At 42.4% G+C, this 15,213-nt stretch overlaps 1 protein-coding gene across 1 annotated transcript in view; it reads right to left on the minus strand.

Annotated features, from left to right (window-relative positions):
• Window positions 1–15,213, minus strand: part of CDCA2 (cell division cycle associated 2) — a 191,233-nt gene that overhangs the window by 119,403 nt on the left and 56,617 nt on the right. Inside the window, exon 6 of the mRNA XM_053718112.1 lies at window positions 3,819–3,903. Within this exon, the coding sequence (XP_053574087.1) occupies window positions 3,819–3,903 (85 nt within the window). The remainder of the gene's footprint in view (window positions 1–3,818; window positions 3,904–15,213) is intronic.

The raw sequence follows: 15,213 nt of genomic DNA on the forward strand, positions 1-15,213 counted from the left end.
TAGCTAGCTTAAGAGCCCTAATTCTATCCAGAATATCATCTAATGGGGTCTCCACCTGAAGAGCCTATTCCAGAGCCTCAAACCAAAAGGCAGCTGCAGTGGTTACAGGAACAATGCACGCTATAGTTTGGAGAAGAGAACCCTGATGAACAAAAATCTTCTTTAGGAGACCCTCTAATTTTTTATCCATAGGATCTTTGAAAGCACAACTGTCCTCAATAGGTATAGTTGTACGCTTAGCTAGAGTACAAATAGCTCCCTCCACCTTAGGGACCGTCTGCCACGAGTCCTGCATGGTGTCGGATATGGGAAACATCTTCTTAAAAGTAGGAGGGGGAGCGAACGGAATACCTGGTCTATCCCACTCCTTAGTAACAATGTCCGAAATCCTCTTACGGACCGGAAAAACAGTGTAGACAGGAACCTCTAAATATTTGTCCATTTTACACAATTTCTCTGGAACTACAATAGGGTCACAATCATCCAGAGTCGCTAAAACCTCCCTGAGCAATAAGCGGAGGTGTTCTAGCTTCAATTTAAAGGCCGTCATATCTGAGGCTGTCTGAAGGAACATCTTTCCTGAATCAGAAATCTCTCCCTCAGACAGCAAATCCCTCACCCCTACTTCTGAACATTGTGAGGGTACATCGGATACGGCTACTAAAGCGTCAGAATGCTCAGCATTTGTTCTTAACCCAGAGCTACTGCGCTTCCCTTGCAACCCAGGCAGTTTAGATAAAACCTCTGTGAGGGTAGAATTCATAACTGTGGTCATATCTTGGAAGGTAAAGAATTAGACGCACTAGAGGTACTTGGCGTCAATTGTGCGGGCGTTACTGGTTGTGACACTTAAGGAGAACTAGATGGCATAACCTGATTTCCTTCTGTCTGAGAATCATCCAGCGCCAAACTCTTATAAGTCAAAATATGCTGTTTGCAATTTATAGACATATCAGTACATGTGGGACACATTCTAAGAGGGGGTTCCACAATGGCTTCTAAACATATTGAGCAAGGAGTTTCCTCAATTTCAGACATGTTGAACAGGCTAGTAATGAGACAAGCAAGCTTGGAAAACACTTTATTCAGTGAAAAAACAACAATTTTTAAAAACGGTACTGTGCCTTTAAGAGAAAAAAAGACATACACAATCTGCAAAACTGCTTAAAAATGCATCAAACTTTTAGAACCTGTCGCAAATCTTAGGAACCTGACGTGGTCCTTATGGATTGGCAGGTGAAGGTTGGCATCCTTCAAGTCTATTGTCATCATAAATTGCCCCTCTTGAACTAGGGGCAGAATCGATCTGATCGTCTTCTTTGGGACAACAAAAAGATTTGAATAGTACCTTAGACCCCTTTCTGCTACTGGAACAATTACTCCGAGAGATGAGAGATCCCTTACGCACTCTAGAAAGGCATCTTTATTCTCTGGTCTTTAGGATAGGTTTGACAGGAGGAATCTGCCCCTGGGTGGATGAGTCTTGAACCCTATCCTGTAACCCTGGGTGATAACCTCCAGAACCCAAGGTTCCTGCACGTCTCTCATCCAAGCCTCTGCGAACAGAGATAGTCTGCCCCCTACGCGATCCAACAACGGATCAGGGGCCGCCCCTTCATACCGACTTGGCCTCGGCGGGCTTCTTGCTCTGCTTGGACTTCTTCCATGATTGAGCTGGTTTCCAAGATCCCTTGGACTGCTCGATCTTCGAAGCAGGCTGCTGGAGTTAAGACTTGTCCGAATGAAAGGGACGAAAAGTAGAGCCCTTAGGCTTATTCTTCTTATCCTGCGGAAGGAAAGCACCCTTGCCTCCCGTGACCCTGGATATAACAGAGTCCAGGCCTAGACCAAAAAGAACTTTCCCCAGAAACGGTAGGGATAGTAATCTAGACTTGGAAGTCATGTCAGCAGACCACGACTTAAACCACAGAGCCCAACGGGCTAGAAAAGAGAAACTTGATGTCTTAGCATTCAGGCGAATAACCTGCATATTTGCATCACAAATTAAAGAATTTGCGACCCTTAAGGCCTTAATCTTTTTCTTGTATCTCCACCTCGACCATAGCTGACAGTGTGTCACACCAATAGGTAGTCGCTCCAGCCACCGCAGCGATCGCCGCTTCTGGTTGGAAAACAAACCCCGTGAGTTGGAACATCTTTCTCAACATGGATTCCAACTTTTTATCCATGGGCTCTTTGAACAATGAACTATCCTCAAGGAGAATAGCTGAGAGTCTGGAACGGGGAACAGCTTTTTAAAAGAGGTAGAGGGAGAAAAGGACGAGCCCAGTTTCTCCCACTCATTCTTAATAATCGTAGCCATCTTCACAGGAACATCTGAGGCACCACCCTGTCCTTGTACACCCTATCTAGCTTAGATATCAAAGGTTCTTCCAGAAGTTTCGGTTCCGGAACCTCCAACGTAGCAAGCACTAGTTTCAGTAAAAATCGCAAATGCTACATCTTAAAATTAAAATCTGGCTCCTCCGTAGCCGGAGGTCTAGAAAATGCTGATTCCATCCTAGAGAGAGTGCCCTCCAATAAGTCGGAGGCGTCCTCCTCGTAGGACCCCAGGGATGGAAAGCTATGTCTTTCCCTTTGCTTGCGCTTCGCAGGGCATGGAAGGCCGCAGAAACCACTGTTTACAACTGGGCAGTGAAATCTGGCGGCCACGAGGCTCCTCCCGCTGGAGGTTTAGTAGGGCCTTGGGGAGCTACATGTGCAAGCGGAGATGAATGATGGAAACGCACGAACCCTCTGAGGTGGACGGCTCAGTAGTACTAAAGATCTTCTTCTTAGATATAGCAATCTTATCAAAGCATGTGGAACACAGTTGAGCAGGCGGTTTAACCTGTACCTCCTCACAACAAACACAGGTATTAAATTTAATTGAAGAGGGAATATCCTCTAACATATCAGAGTCCTGCATAACTTGTGTCTTTAATACAGACCGTGATAGATTAAATGGCACCTTTATACACAAAGGCCGGGGCACTCACCACCTCCTATGATCCGGACCACGGAGAAACCATTACGTCTCCCGCAAATGCTGATCAGGAAAGAGGAAGTTGAAGAGGCCACACCCGGTCACATGGAGTGACATGCAGGACTGCCCCTGCACTATAGAGAAAGCTCCAATCTTCACCTGACTGTTCACACATTGCTAGAGCCTCATCTCACACATGACGTAGCATTAACACAATAAAGATATTATGCATAAATCACCCCCTGTTCAATAATCCCCTTTCCAAGGATATTAACACTTTATTCTATACCGATAAAAGGAGACACACTGTGACCCTGTCTTCTTGTGTTATCATACGTGTATAAATGAAACGATCTTACCAGAATCCATGCCGTGGAACATCGCTCCTGACATGGACTCAAGAGAATAAAGGTAGGCAGCAAAACTTGTCAACACTGATTGCCCAGGAGCTGTTAACATGAGTCGGGATGGTTTTGCAGAGACGACACTCCCTGCATCTCCGGACTCCAACTTTCATCCATGCTCTCACTGAGAGGCTGACAGGATTACTTAAAACACCAGTCCCATTTCGAAGAGTACTACCCTCCATAAGAGACTTCTCCGAATCTTCAGACACTTCTCTGCCAACCTCCTGTGACGAAAGGCAAAGAATGACTGGGGGATGAGGGGAGTGGGGGAGGTATTTAAGCCTTGCCTCCTCCTGGTGGCCAGGTTCTTATTTCCCACAAGTAATGAATGAAGCAGTGGACTCTCCTCCCATTAAGATGGAAATATATATATATATATATATTATATATCTTTTTTTTTTTTCTTCATTGAATGAAATTCTTACCTCTCTCTGTGATGAAAGACACCTTTCCTGTAGCCGAAAAACTTTCAAATTCACGAATATTCTCAAGACCCTTACTCAAGAATTTCTACAAATAAAAAAATAAGTGCTTTTTTACTTCTCTATAGAAAATTAAGCTATATTCAAAAACTATTTTAGAAACAATATAATCTAACATACTGCAGGGTAGAAAATGGCACTGTCATTTTAGAAAACGGTTAATTTAAAGGGACACTGAACCCAAATTTTTTCTTGTGTGATTCAGATAGAGCATGCAATTTTAAGCAACTTTCTAATTTTCTTAATTCTCTTGGTATCTTTATTTGATATGCAAGAATGTAAGTTTAGATGCCGGCCCATTTTTGGTGAATAACCTGGGTTATTCTTGCTGATTGGTGGATAAATTAATCCACCAATTAAAAAGTGCTGTCCAGAGTGCTGAACCAAAAAAGAAGCTTAGATGTGTTCTTTTTTTAAATAAAGATAGCAAGTGAACAAAGAAAAATTCATAATAGGAGTAAATTAAAAAGTTGCTTAAAATTGCATGCTCTATCTGAATCATGAAAGAAAAAAATTTGGGTTCAGTGTCCCTTTAAGCCTCCATATATAATTGAGGAGATTTACAAAACAAAAAAAATATTAAAGGACCACTAAATACAGTAGAATTTAATAATTGACAAACAATAGAGACAATGTAATAGCACTTTGAATATTAAATGTTCATTAACATATTTTTTTGGCAAATTTCACAAAGTTAATCCAATTTTCCCTCCCTCTGTATCATGTGACAGTCATCAGCCAGTCACAAAAATGCATATACGTATATATACTGTGCACATTCTCAGGAGTAGCACATATAAAAGAATGCATGTTTTGATAAACAACTATACCGGGAAGTTTTTTCTAAATTGCATGCTTTATCTGAATCATGAAACTTTCATTTTCATCAGTAAACACTTTAATTACAAGACTTTTATGTTGTGTTGCTATAGAAAAACATCTCACCCACTATTTGCCTTATTTAGAGGAGCCTATCCGGACTTGAGAGTGCAGACAACAAGGTTATATACACAGCCATAATGTTAGTATAAAGTATTTTTTTTTGCTATCTTCTAAAGCCAATTAGGGAAACATATATGTAGCAGTAAGTCGTAAAGTGACAGTCTAATGCAAATGAAAAACTTTAATGATTCAGATAGGGCACGCAATTTTAAACAACTTTCCAGTTTACTAATATACTTAAATTTTCTTTGCTCGCTTGGTATTCTTTGTTGAAAGCTAAACCTAGGAAGGCTCATATCCTAAATTTATTTCCAATGGCATGAGAGTCCATAATTTCATTACTGTTGGGAATTCACTTCCTGGCCACCAGGAGGAAGCAAAGACACAACCGCATTAAAAGGGACTGTCTGGTCCAAAACAAACTTTCATTATTCAGATAGGGCATGTAATTCTAAACAATTTTCTAATTTACTTAAATCACCAATTTTGCTTTGTTCTCTTGGTATTCTTATAAATTAGCATATGAACCTCCTAGATTTAGCTTTCAACTAAGCCCTTGAAGGCCACCTCTTAGCTCAGGGCATTTTGACAGTTCTTCACCACTAGGGGGTGTTAGTTCATGTGTTTCATATAGATAACACTGTGCTCGCGCACGTGGAGTTCCTTGGAGCCAGCACTGATTGGCTAAAATGCAAGTCTGTCAAAAGAACTGAAATAAGGGGCAGTTTGCAGAGGCTTAGACACAAGATAATCAGAGGTAAAAAGTGTATTAACCCCTTAAGGACCACAGCACTTTTCCATTTTCTGACCGTTTGGGACCAAGGCTATTTTCACATTTTTGCGGCGTTTGTGTTTAGCTGTAATTTTCCTCTTACTCATTTTACTGTACCCACACATTATATACCGTTTTTCTTGCCATTAAATGGGCTTTCTAAAGATACCATTATTTTCATCATATCTAATAATTTACTATAAAAAAAATAAATATATAAAATATGAGGGGGAAAAAAAATGGAAAAACATACTTTTTCTAACTTTGACCCCCAAAATCTGTTGCACATCTACAACCACCAAAAAACATTCATGCTAAATAGTTTCTAAGTTTTGTCCTGAGTTTAGAAATACTTAATTCTTACACGTTCTTTGCTTTTTTTTGCAAGTTATAGGGCAATAAATACAAATAGCACTTTGCTATTTCCAAACCATTTTATTTTCTCAAAATTAGCGATAGTTACATTGTAACACTGATATCTGTCAGGAATCCCTGAATAACCCTTCACATGTATATATATATTTTTTAGAATACAACCCAAAGTATTGATCTAGGTCCATTTTGGAATATTTCATGCCACCATTTCACCGCCAAATGCGATTAAATAAAATTTTAAAAAAAAAAAACGTTTTTCACAATTGTAAATGCTTCTCTGGGATCCCCTTTGTTCAGAAATAGCAGACATATATGGCTTTGGTGTTGCTTTTTGGCAATTAGAAGGCCGCTGCGCACCACACTTGAATTATGCACAGCAGGGAAGGGGTTAATTAAGTAGCTTGTAGGGAGCTTGCAGGGTTAATTTTAGCTTTAGTGTAGAGATCAGCCTCCCACCTGAAACATCCTACCCCCTGATTCCACCCAAACAGCTCTCTTAAGTACTGTCAAAACTAAAATAAAAGTTTTTTTTTTTTTTTTAATATCTATTCTGCTGTGTAGGATCCCCCCTTAGCCCCCCCCCCCCCCCAACCTCCCTGATTCCTTCCCAAACAGCTCTCTAACCCTCTCCCTCTACCTTATAGTGCGCCATCTTGGGTACTGGCAGCTGTCAGTACCCTGTTTGTCACAAATATTGTTTTTTTTTAATTTATTTCTTAATTTTTCTGTAGTGTAGCTGCCCCCCCTCAACAGCCAACCCCCCACCCCCTCCCCGATCACTTAAATAACCCCCCTCCCTCCTCTATCCCACCTTACCCACAAACACATTGTCCCATAGTGTAGCCACCCCCCCCCCGTGCACGCGCTCCCGCACGTAATCCCGCTCCCTGCGATGACCTCCTTGCATAGATGGCCACCTACCCGCCTCCCACATCAGCTCCCACCCACCAACGATCATGGCTATCGATGTCCGATGCAGAGAGGGCCACAGAGTGGCTCTCTCTGCATCGCATGGCTACATTTTTTTATTGCAGGATGCCTCCATATCAAGGCATCACTGCAATAACACGAAAGTGACGAAGTAATCCGGATCACTTCCACCGCTTTCAAACACCGACGACGTAAGGACATTTTTTTTGTAGGACGTTGGTTATGCAAAACTAGGGAATGGGTAATAAAGGGATTCTCTATCTTTTAAAACAATAAATATTCTGGTGTAGACTGTCCCTTTAAGTATCCCTCCCACTTTCCATACTCTACCAGTCATTCTTTGCCTCTGTCACTAGGAGGTTGGCGAAGATAGTGCTTTGAAGAAAATGTGGAATTTAAGTCCTTTAATAGGTAGTTTCCCTGCAAGATAGGAGTGGGGTTAATGCTGTGTCCATGTAAACCTCTTAGTAAGAGTATTGGTATCTGTTAGCTGCTGGATGTCGCAGGGAAGCGTCTCTGTCCTCCTTCCAGCAATTTGTGCTAACAACCCCAACCAGTCAACCATTGTTGCCTTACACTGCTTTCATGTTTACTTCAGGTACCCGTCAGAAGTTGGATGAAGCTGTCAGACCTGGAAGTGCTGTGACTGCCCCACAGCAGAGACCCTGGAGGTAAGCATATTTTCCTTTCCTCAGGATTAGAAGGGATTAAGAGTAAGGACACTTCATGTTAGGTGCAATGTGGCATCTTATACCTCTTCAGAGGGTCTGGGGAAATATTATTCTATCCTAGTTCAGGATTCATCCTAGTCAGTTATTTGTGCAAGGGATCTCCCAGGGAATTGTAGCAACCTGTCCTGTTTCCCTTGGCTCTGTTAATCATAATGCAGCTCTTACTTTTTACTGTGACATAAGGGCGCTTAGCCTTTATTTGGGGTCATATAAAGGTTGTATATCCCTGGATGGGATCCAACACATTTTAGGGGCTTTTTACTTTCTTTTTGAATTGCGTGGAACGCCGTTTTCTTTGGCACGCTTTGGCGCTTCTCAGGGGGAGTTTCTCTCCGTGGGTCGCCACGCGCTGTTACTCCTCAGAATCCAGAAGCTGGGAGCACATTCGGACTTCTCTTATCAGCGGTGTGCTTTGTCTGCACAGCGGGAGGTTGGTAGCACGCTGCGTTCAGAGCAGGGACATAGATGTGTTTTTTTTTTAATACATCTTCAATAAAGGTAATTTTTTTCTCTGATATGTATTACTGTTGAGCGCCTAAGAATGGAGGACAGCTTAGAAATGGGAGAGAATTCTCTCAGTGTCTTTATATGATAAATGCTTATATTGTGAGGAAGCCCAGGTTATTCCCCCTGCACAATTTTATTCTGAATGCGTTTCATCAGTGTTACAATACAAGCCCAAAGGGACCAAGTTTTGTAAAAAGATTAACCCTTTAGAGCCCTCTACCTCTCAGGACATGACTCAGCTGTTCCTTCAGGAATACAGGAATATCTTCTAATATTTAGTCTGCATTAGCCAGTCTATCACAACATTTTGAGGATAAGCATACCTGAAGGTGAGATATCTGACTACGCTGCGGAGTCTGAGGAGATAGAGCAGTGGAGTCTGAGGAGATTAATTTCAGATTCAAACTCGAACACCTTTGTTTTATACTCAAGGAGATATCTACTTTGGAGGTTCCTGATCTAAAGCCATCTGAGGAAACTAAGATAACAAATCTGGACAGAGCTCCCAAAGTCTTTCTGGTTGCGGCCCGCATGACGGACATCATCTCTAAGGAGTGGGAGAAACCCGAGATATCATTGTCCCCGTCCTCTAATTTTAAGATGATGTTCCCAGTTCCTGACTCTAACCTAGAGTAATGGAGTTTAATTCCCAAGGTGGATGGCACTATTTCCACCCTGGCCAAGTGTACTACTATCCCACTAGAGGATAGTACCTCCTTTAGGAACCCCAGGGACAGAAAAATTTAGGGTATTTAAGGAGGATTTTTCATCAGCTTGGACTTCTATTGCAGTGGTTGCTGGAGCCGCCACTTACTGGTGCGACTCTATCGGATATGATTTTGGTTGAGATTTCGTTAGAGGAGATTCAGGATCAGAGTAAGGCTCTGAAAATAGCCAATTCCTTTATTTGTGACGCTAACATGCAAGTCATTCGCCTGAGTGCTAAGTCATCTGGCTTCTCGGTTCTGTCGCAAAGGACTATATGGTTAAAGTCCTATCAGCAGATGTGGTATCCAAGTCTAGACTTCTTTCCTTACCTTTAAAGGGGGGGGGGGAGTCTTTATTCGGTCCTGGCCTTGATGCCATTATTTCTACGATGACCGATGGGAAGGGTGCCTTTATTCCTCAGGATAAGAAGGCTAGATCCAAGGGTCACGTCTGGTAATTTCCATTCCTTTCGTACACCCAAAGGACAGAGAGCTCCAGCACCCACCAAGTCAGACTAATCAAAGAGTACTTGGAAGCACTATCAAGCCAATCTTCCATGAAGATTTTTCCAAAGGATCTTAGGTGATCCAAACTCTTCTCGGCATTTCTCACCCTTCGGTCAACTACACGCCCATCGGTGGCACAATGCATGGAAACATTTTGTCTCATGGTGGCTACCATGGATATCATTCCTTTTGCTCGCTTTCATCTGCGACCTCTACAACTATGTATGCTCAAACAATGGAACAGCAATCATTCTGACCTGTCCCAACAGATCGTCCTGGACAACCACATGGGAAAACTTTCTCTCCTGGTGGCTCTGTCAGGATCACCTGTCTCAAGGCACATGCTTTGTAAGACCATGGTGACTACAGATGCCAGCCTTCCGGGCTGGGGTGCAGTCTAGGGTTCCCTGAGAACTCAGGGAGAACTCAGGGAACCTGTTTGCTCCAGAGAAGTCTTCCCTCTACATCAACATTATGGAATTTAGAGCCATCTTCATTGCTCTGATGGCGTGGCCTCAACTTAGTTCTCTCCAGTTTATCAGATTCCAATAGGACAACATAACATCTGTGGCTTACATCAATCATCAGGGAGAAACAAGGAGTTTCCTGGCTATGAAGGAAGTCTCTTACATCTTTCAGTGGGCAGAGTCCCACAATTGTCACATTTCGGCCATTCATATATCGGGAGTGGACAATTGGGAGGCGGACTACCTGAGCAGAAATACGTTCCTCCCAGGGGAGTGGGCTTTTCATCCGGAGGTGTTTTTTAAAATAACCCTCAGGTGGGGTGTTCCGGAGACAGACCTCATGGTCTCTTGTCTGAATACCAAACTACCCAGATATGGGTTGAGATAGAGGGACCCTCAGGCAGTTTTGGTTGACATGTTAGCGGTTCCTTCAAAGTTCAAACTTATTTATCTGTGCCCTCCGTTTGCTCTCATTCCCCGAGTAATTGCCCGCATCAAACAAGAAGGCATCAGTGATTCTTGTTGCTCCAGTGTGGCCTCACTGGTTCGCAGACCTAGTAGAAATGTCATGCTTTCCTCCGTGGAGGTTGACGCAGAGAGCAGACGTTCTACTACAAGGTCCATTCCTTTAACATAATCCAGATTCTCTGAGGCTGACTGCATGGAGATTGAATGCTTAGAGGTTTTTCTGACATGGTTATTGACACTCTCACGCTCGTAAGCCAGTGAATTGCCTGATGTACCACAAGGTGTGGCACACATACCTATACTGGTGTGAGGATCGAGGTTTCCCTTGGCACAAGGTAAAAGTTCCTCAAATTCTTTTGTTTCTCCAAGAAGGTTTGGATAAAGGGTTTTTCTTTTAGTTCACTCAAGGGACAGATTTCTGCCCTTTCTGTGTTGTTAAACAAAAAGGTTAGCTAATCTTCTGGACATTCAGTCTTTTGTTCAAACAGGCCTGTATTTAAAACTAGGGTTGCACCAATACCATTTTTTAAAGACCAAGATACTCGCCGATACCAATTACCTATACTTTTTTTTTATGTCATGTGACAGTTTACCAAGCACAATATAGATTAATTATTTAAGATAACTTTTTTATAATTATAAAGAACTGTAACTCAAAAGACAGTATGAAATAAAACAGTTTTATCTGATTGGTGTCACAAAGTAAACAACATGTTTATAAATACAAATATTACAATAAAATATATTAATAATAACAACAATAAATAACAAATGTAAAATCACAACCAACCAAAAGTGCAATACAGTAAAAAACATAACAGTGCACTGTTTAATCATAGGGAACAACACTAAGGGCTAGATTACATTAAAGTCTATGGAGTTGGAAATGTGAACAGAGCATTGGTAAAGCTTACCAATCAAATGTAATCTAAATCTAGTCCTATAATTGTAGGATACGTGTTCATAGGAATTAACTTAATTTTTCCTATGAACACTCTTCCTGCAATTATATAAACTAAGGATGTTCCTCAGAGTGCAACATGTTTGGAACATAATTGTGCAAGATATGAACCAGCAGTATAAGAGGCAATCTTGCAATTAGAATCATTTTTCGAAAGTTAGTTCTTTTTAAGGAACAGAAGCATCTCTGCATGTTCAGTTATAAGTCTGTTTTTGCTATCAGTAAGGACGTTTGACAGTCTTTCACTTTCCACACTACTGCATGGGGCAAAAAGATATTTCTTCTTAAAGACACAATGAGTCCACGGATCATCTTCATTACTTATGGAATATTCACTTCCTGGTCAGCAGGAAGAGGCAAAGAGCACCACAGCAGAGCTGCCAAATAGCTCCTCCCTTCCCTCCCACCCCAGTCATTCTCTTTGCCTACGTTAGTGATAGGAAGCAGGTAAAGTGAGGTGTTAGTTTAGATTCTTCAATCAATAATTTTTTGCTTTATGAGTAGTGCCAGAGAGTGCTACTTTGTTCTGGGGTGTAGCCTAGTCCATATCAGTCTCTACAGTAGAGCTCTGGTGGCTTTAGAGCTATGGGAACTGGTGGGAAATAATTCTCACTGCGCCTCCCATTTTTAGCTGCCCCACATCCTTCAGCCTGAGATTATTACTGACTCAGCATTGCTTATCTCTCAGGCCAATGTGAGGGAGAGGACCTCTCAAGCTTGGGAACTGCCCTACTGCTAGGCAGTGTTTGAGGTAAGTGCTGCCTTTTTCTGGGATTTAAGGAGTCTCAGTGTTTGTTTCATTAGCACTATGGTACATAAGGGGTTAATGGTAAACCTTACTTATGTGGGGACAGTTTCAGACTTTCAGAAAAGAATTCTTACTTGGGCAGTGATTAGGTGCAGGCACTGGGGCTGGAGTTATGTTGCTAAGTTTATTTTCACTAAAATGGAGGGCTCTGGTGGTTTCACTTTAGTTATTTCCCTGAGAGGGAAGCAGAGACTTGCAGCACGCCCACGAAGGGCGAGACTTCCTGTTTTTTTGGAGCCTCTGCTTGTAGCACTATTTCCAAGCAGTTGCAGGTCTTCAGATGTGCTGTACTGGGGTTTGTCTGGGCTAGAACAGCATGTAGAACATTTTTCATGCACTTTTAGCACAGATGCGGTCCTAGTTCGGTTTGTCTGTCAGGTTGCAGTAACGGATCGTTTCTACAAGGGATCCGGTAGCATTGATTAAGGTAGGAGCACCTCAGCAGGTTGCTGTGGTGCAGAGGTTTAATTATTGCTTAAATTTTCTAACCGTTTTGTAACTACAGCAAAATTAGCAGTTTGTGAAGAGAAAGAAAAAACGTTTAAATTTAAAAAGAGACAGTAACGTTTTTTGATAATTTTATTTTATAGTTATTCCCAGTATTTTTTCTGCTCAATACTAATATTTTATGTGAAAAAATGGACCAAGATTAGGTGCAAGCTGTTACATGTGCTTTATGTCTTGATGCAAATGTGGAACCACCAATCCCTTTCTGTCCTACATGTATTGAAAGGACTGTGAATTTTAGGGATGTTGTCCAAGAGTGCTCTGATGAGAGTCAATTTCTGCAGCAACTTTCTCCCCAAGTGTCCCAAAAATTATTGCCCTCACCAGCAGTGCCCTGCACGTCTACTGTAGTTCCTTCTGGAATTTCACTACAGGGCATAGCTTCTCTTATGTCTACTACTATCTCTGATGCTCTGTCTGCCTTTGCAGTGTTGCAGGGCCTTCGCAAGAGAAAGTCCATTTCTGCAGTTAGCGAGGTTTCTGATGCTGTGGTAGCTATTTCAGAAGTCTCTTCTCACAGATCTGAGGAAGAGGTTCCTGCTCTGGCATCTGAAGGAGAAATCTCAGATTCGGAGGAGGTGTTACTTTTGACCGACTCAGATGTGGTATCTTTCAGGTTTAAACTGGAACATCTTCATCTCTTACTTAGAGAGGTTTAATTACCCTAGATGATAGTGACTCCACAGTGATGGTTGTCCCTACAAAGTATAGCAAATTAAACAGATATTATAAGGTACCTTTCCTTTACAGATGTTTTTCCAGTTCCTAAGAAGGCCTCTGAAATTATTAATAGAGAATGGGAGAGACCTGGTATTCTCTCCTTCTCCGATTTTCAAGAAGATGTTTCCTATAGCTGACTCAGTTAAATAGGTTTGGCAAACTGTTCCTAAGGTAGAAGGAGCTGTTTCAACCATGGCTAAGAGAACTACTATCCCTATAGAGGATAGCTGTGCTTTTATAGATTCGATGGACAAAAAATTAGAGGGTCTACTCAAGAAAATTTATGTTCACCAGGGTATGCAGTGGCAACCGGCGGTCTGTATAACTAACGCCACGAGTGAGGCAGCCTACTGGTTTGATGCTCTGGCTGATGCCCTCAGGGGAGAAACTCCCTTGGACGAGATCCAGGACAGGATAAAGGCTCTTAAGCTAGCTAATGCCTTTATCTCGGATGCCACCCTTCAAGTTATTAAGTTGGGGGCCAAAATTTCAAGCTTCTCTATCTTGGCTCGCAGGGCCTTATGGCTGAAACCTTGGTCTGCGGACGTTTCATCTAAGTCAAAGCTTCTAGCTGTACCTTACAAGGGGAAGACCCTGTTTGGTCCTGAGCTGAAAGAGATTATTTCTGACATTACGGGAGGTAAGGGTCACCTCCCTCAGGACAAAAAGATTAGGCAGAAAGGAAGACAAAGTAATTTTCTTTCCTTTCGCAACTTCAAGGGATTCTCTTCCTCTTCTCCCTCAACTAAGCAGGAACAAGCTAAATCTAATTGGAGACCCGCCCAATCTTGCAATAAGGGTAAGCAATTCAAGAAGGCGGCTAATGACTGGGCTATAGAAATAGTGTCTCAGGGATACAAGCTGGAGTTCAAAATTTGTCCTCCCAGGGGCAGGTTTCTAATTTCTATGTTATCTGCAGCCCAGAAAAAAAGAGAGGCGTTCTTACATTGTGTAGAAGACCTCTTAGCTCTGGGAGTGATCGTTCCCGTTCCACCTCAAGATCAAGGTATGGGATTCTATTGCAATCTGTTTGTGGTTCCCAAGAAGGAAGGAACCTTCAGACCAATTCTAGACCTCAAGAGTCTAAACAAGTTTCTCAGAGTACCGTTCTTCAAGATGGAAACTATTGATTCCATCCTTCCCTTGAGCCAGGAGGGTCAGTTTATGACAACAATAGATTTAAAGGACGCGTACCTGCATGTTCCCATTCACAGGGATCATCACAGGTTCTTAAGGTTTGCCTTTCTAGACAAGCATTTCCAGTTTGCAGCTCTTCCTTTCGGTCTTGCCACGGCTCCCAGAATCTTCACAAAGGTTCTGGGGTCTCTACTTGCGGTGCTTCGTTCAAGAGGCATTGCGGTGGCGCCGTATCTGGACGATATCCTAGTTCAGGCGCCGTCCTTTCAGCTAGCAAAATCACACACGGACCTGGTAGTGGCTTTCCTAAAGTCACATGGGTGGAAGGTGAATCTAGAAAAGAGCTCTTTAGTTCCTCATACAAGAGTGACCTTTCTAGGGACCATCATAGACTGTCTATGAAGATTTATCTGACAGAAGTCAGGAAATTAAAGATTATCGATACTTGTTGAGCTCTGCAATCTTCTCGTCCTTCTGTGGCCCAGTGCATGGAGTTAATAGGTTTGATGGTAGCGGCAATGGACATCGTCCTGTTTGCTCGATTTCATCTCAGAGCTCTGCAGTTGGACATGCTCAAACAATGGAACGGAGATTATTTGGACTTGTCCCCTCGACTTCTATTGGCACAGGAGACAAGGAAGTCTCTTCTTTGGTGGTTGTCTCTAGATCATCTCTCCCAGAAAACATGTTTTTGCAGACCATCCTGGGAGATTGCGACAACAGATGCCAGCCTTCAGGGGTGGGGAGCAGTTTGGGGCTCCCTAAGGGCTTAGGGGATATGGTCTCAGACAGAGTCTCT

The sequence above is a fragment of the Bombina bombina genome, chromosome 6, assembly GCF_027579735.1.
Source record: "Bombina bombina isolate aBomBom1 chromosome 6, aBomBom1.pri, whole genome shotgun sequence".
Taxonomy (NCBI): domain Eukaryota; kingdom Metazoa; phylum Chordata; class Amphibia; order Anura; family Bombinatoridae; genus Bombina; species Bombina bombina.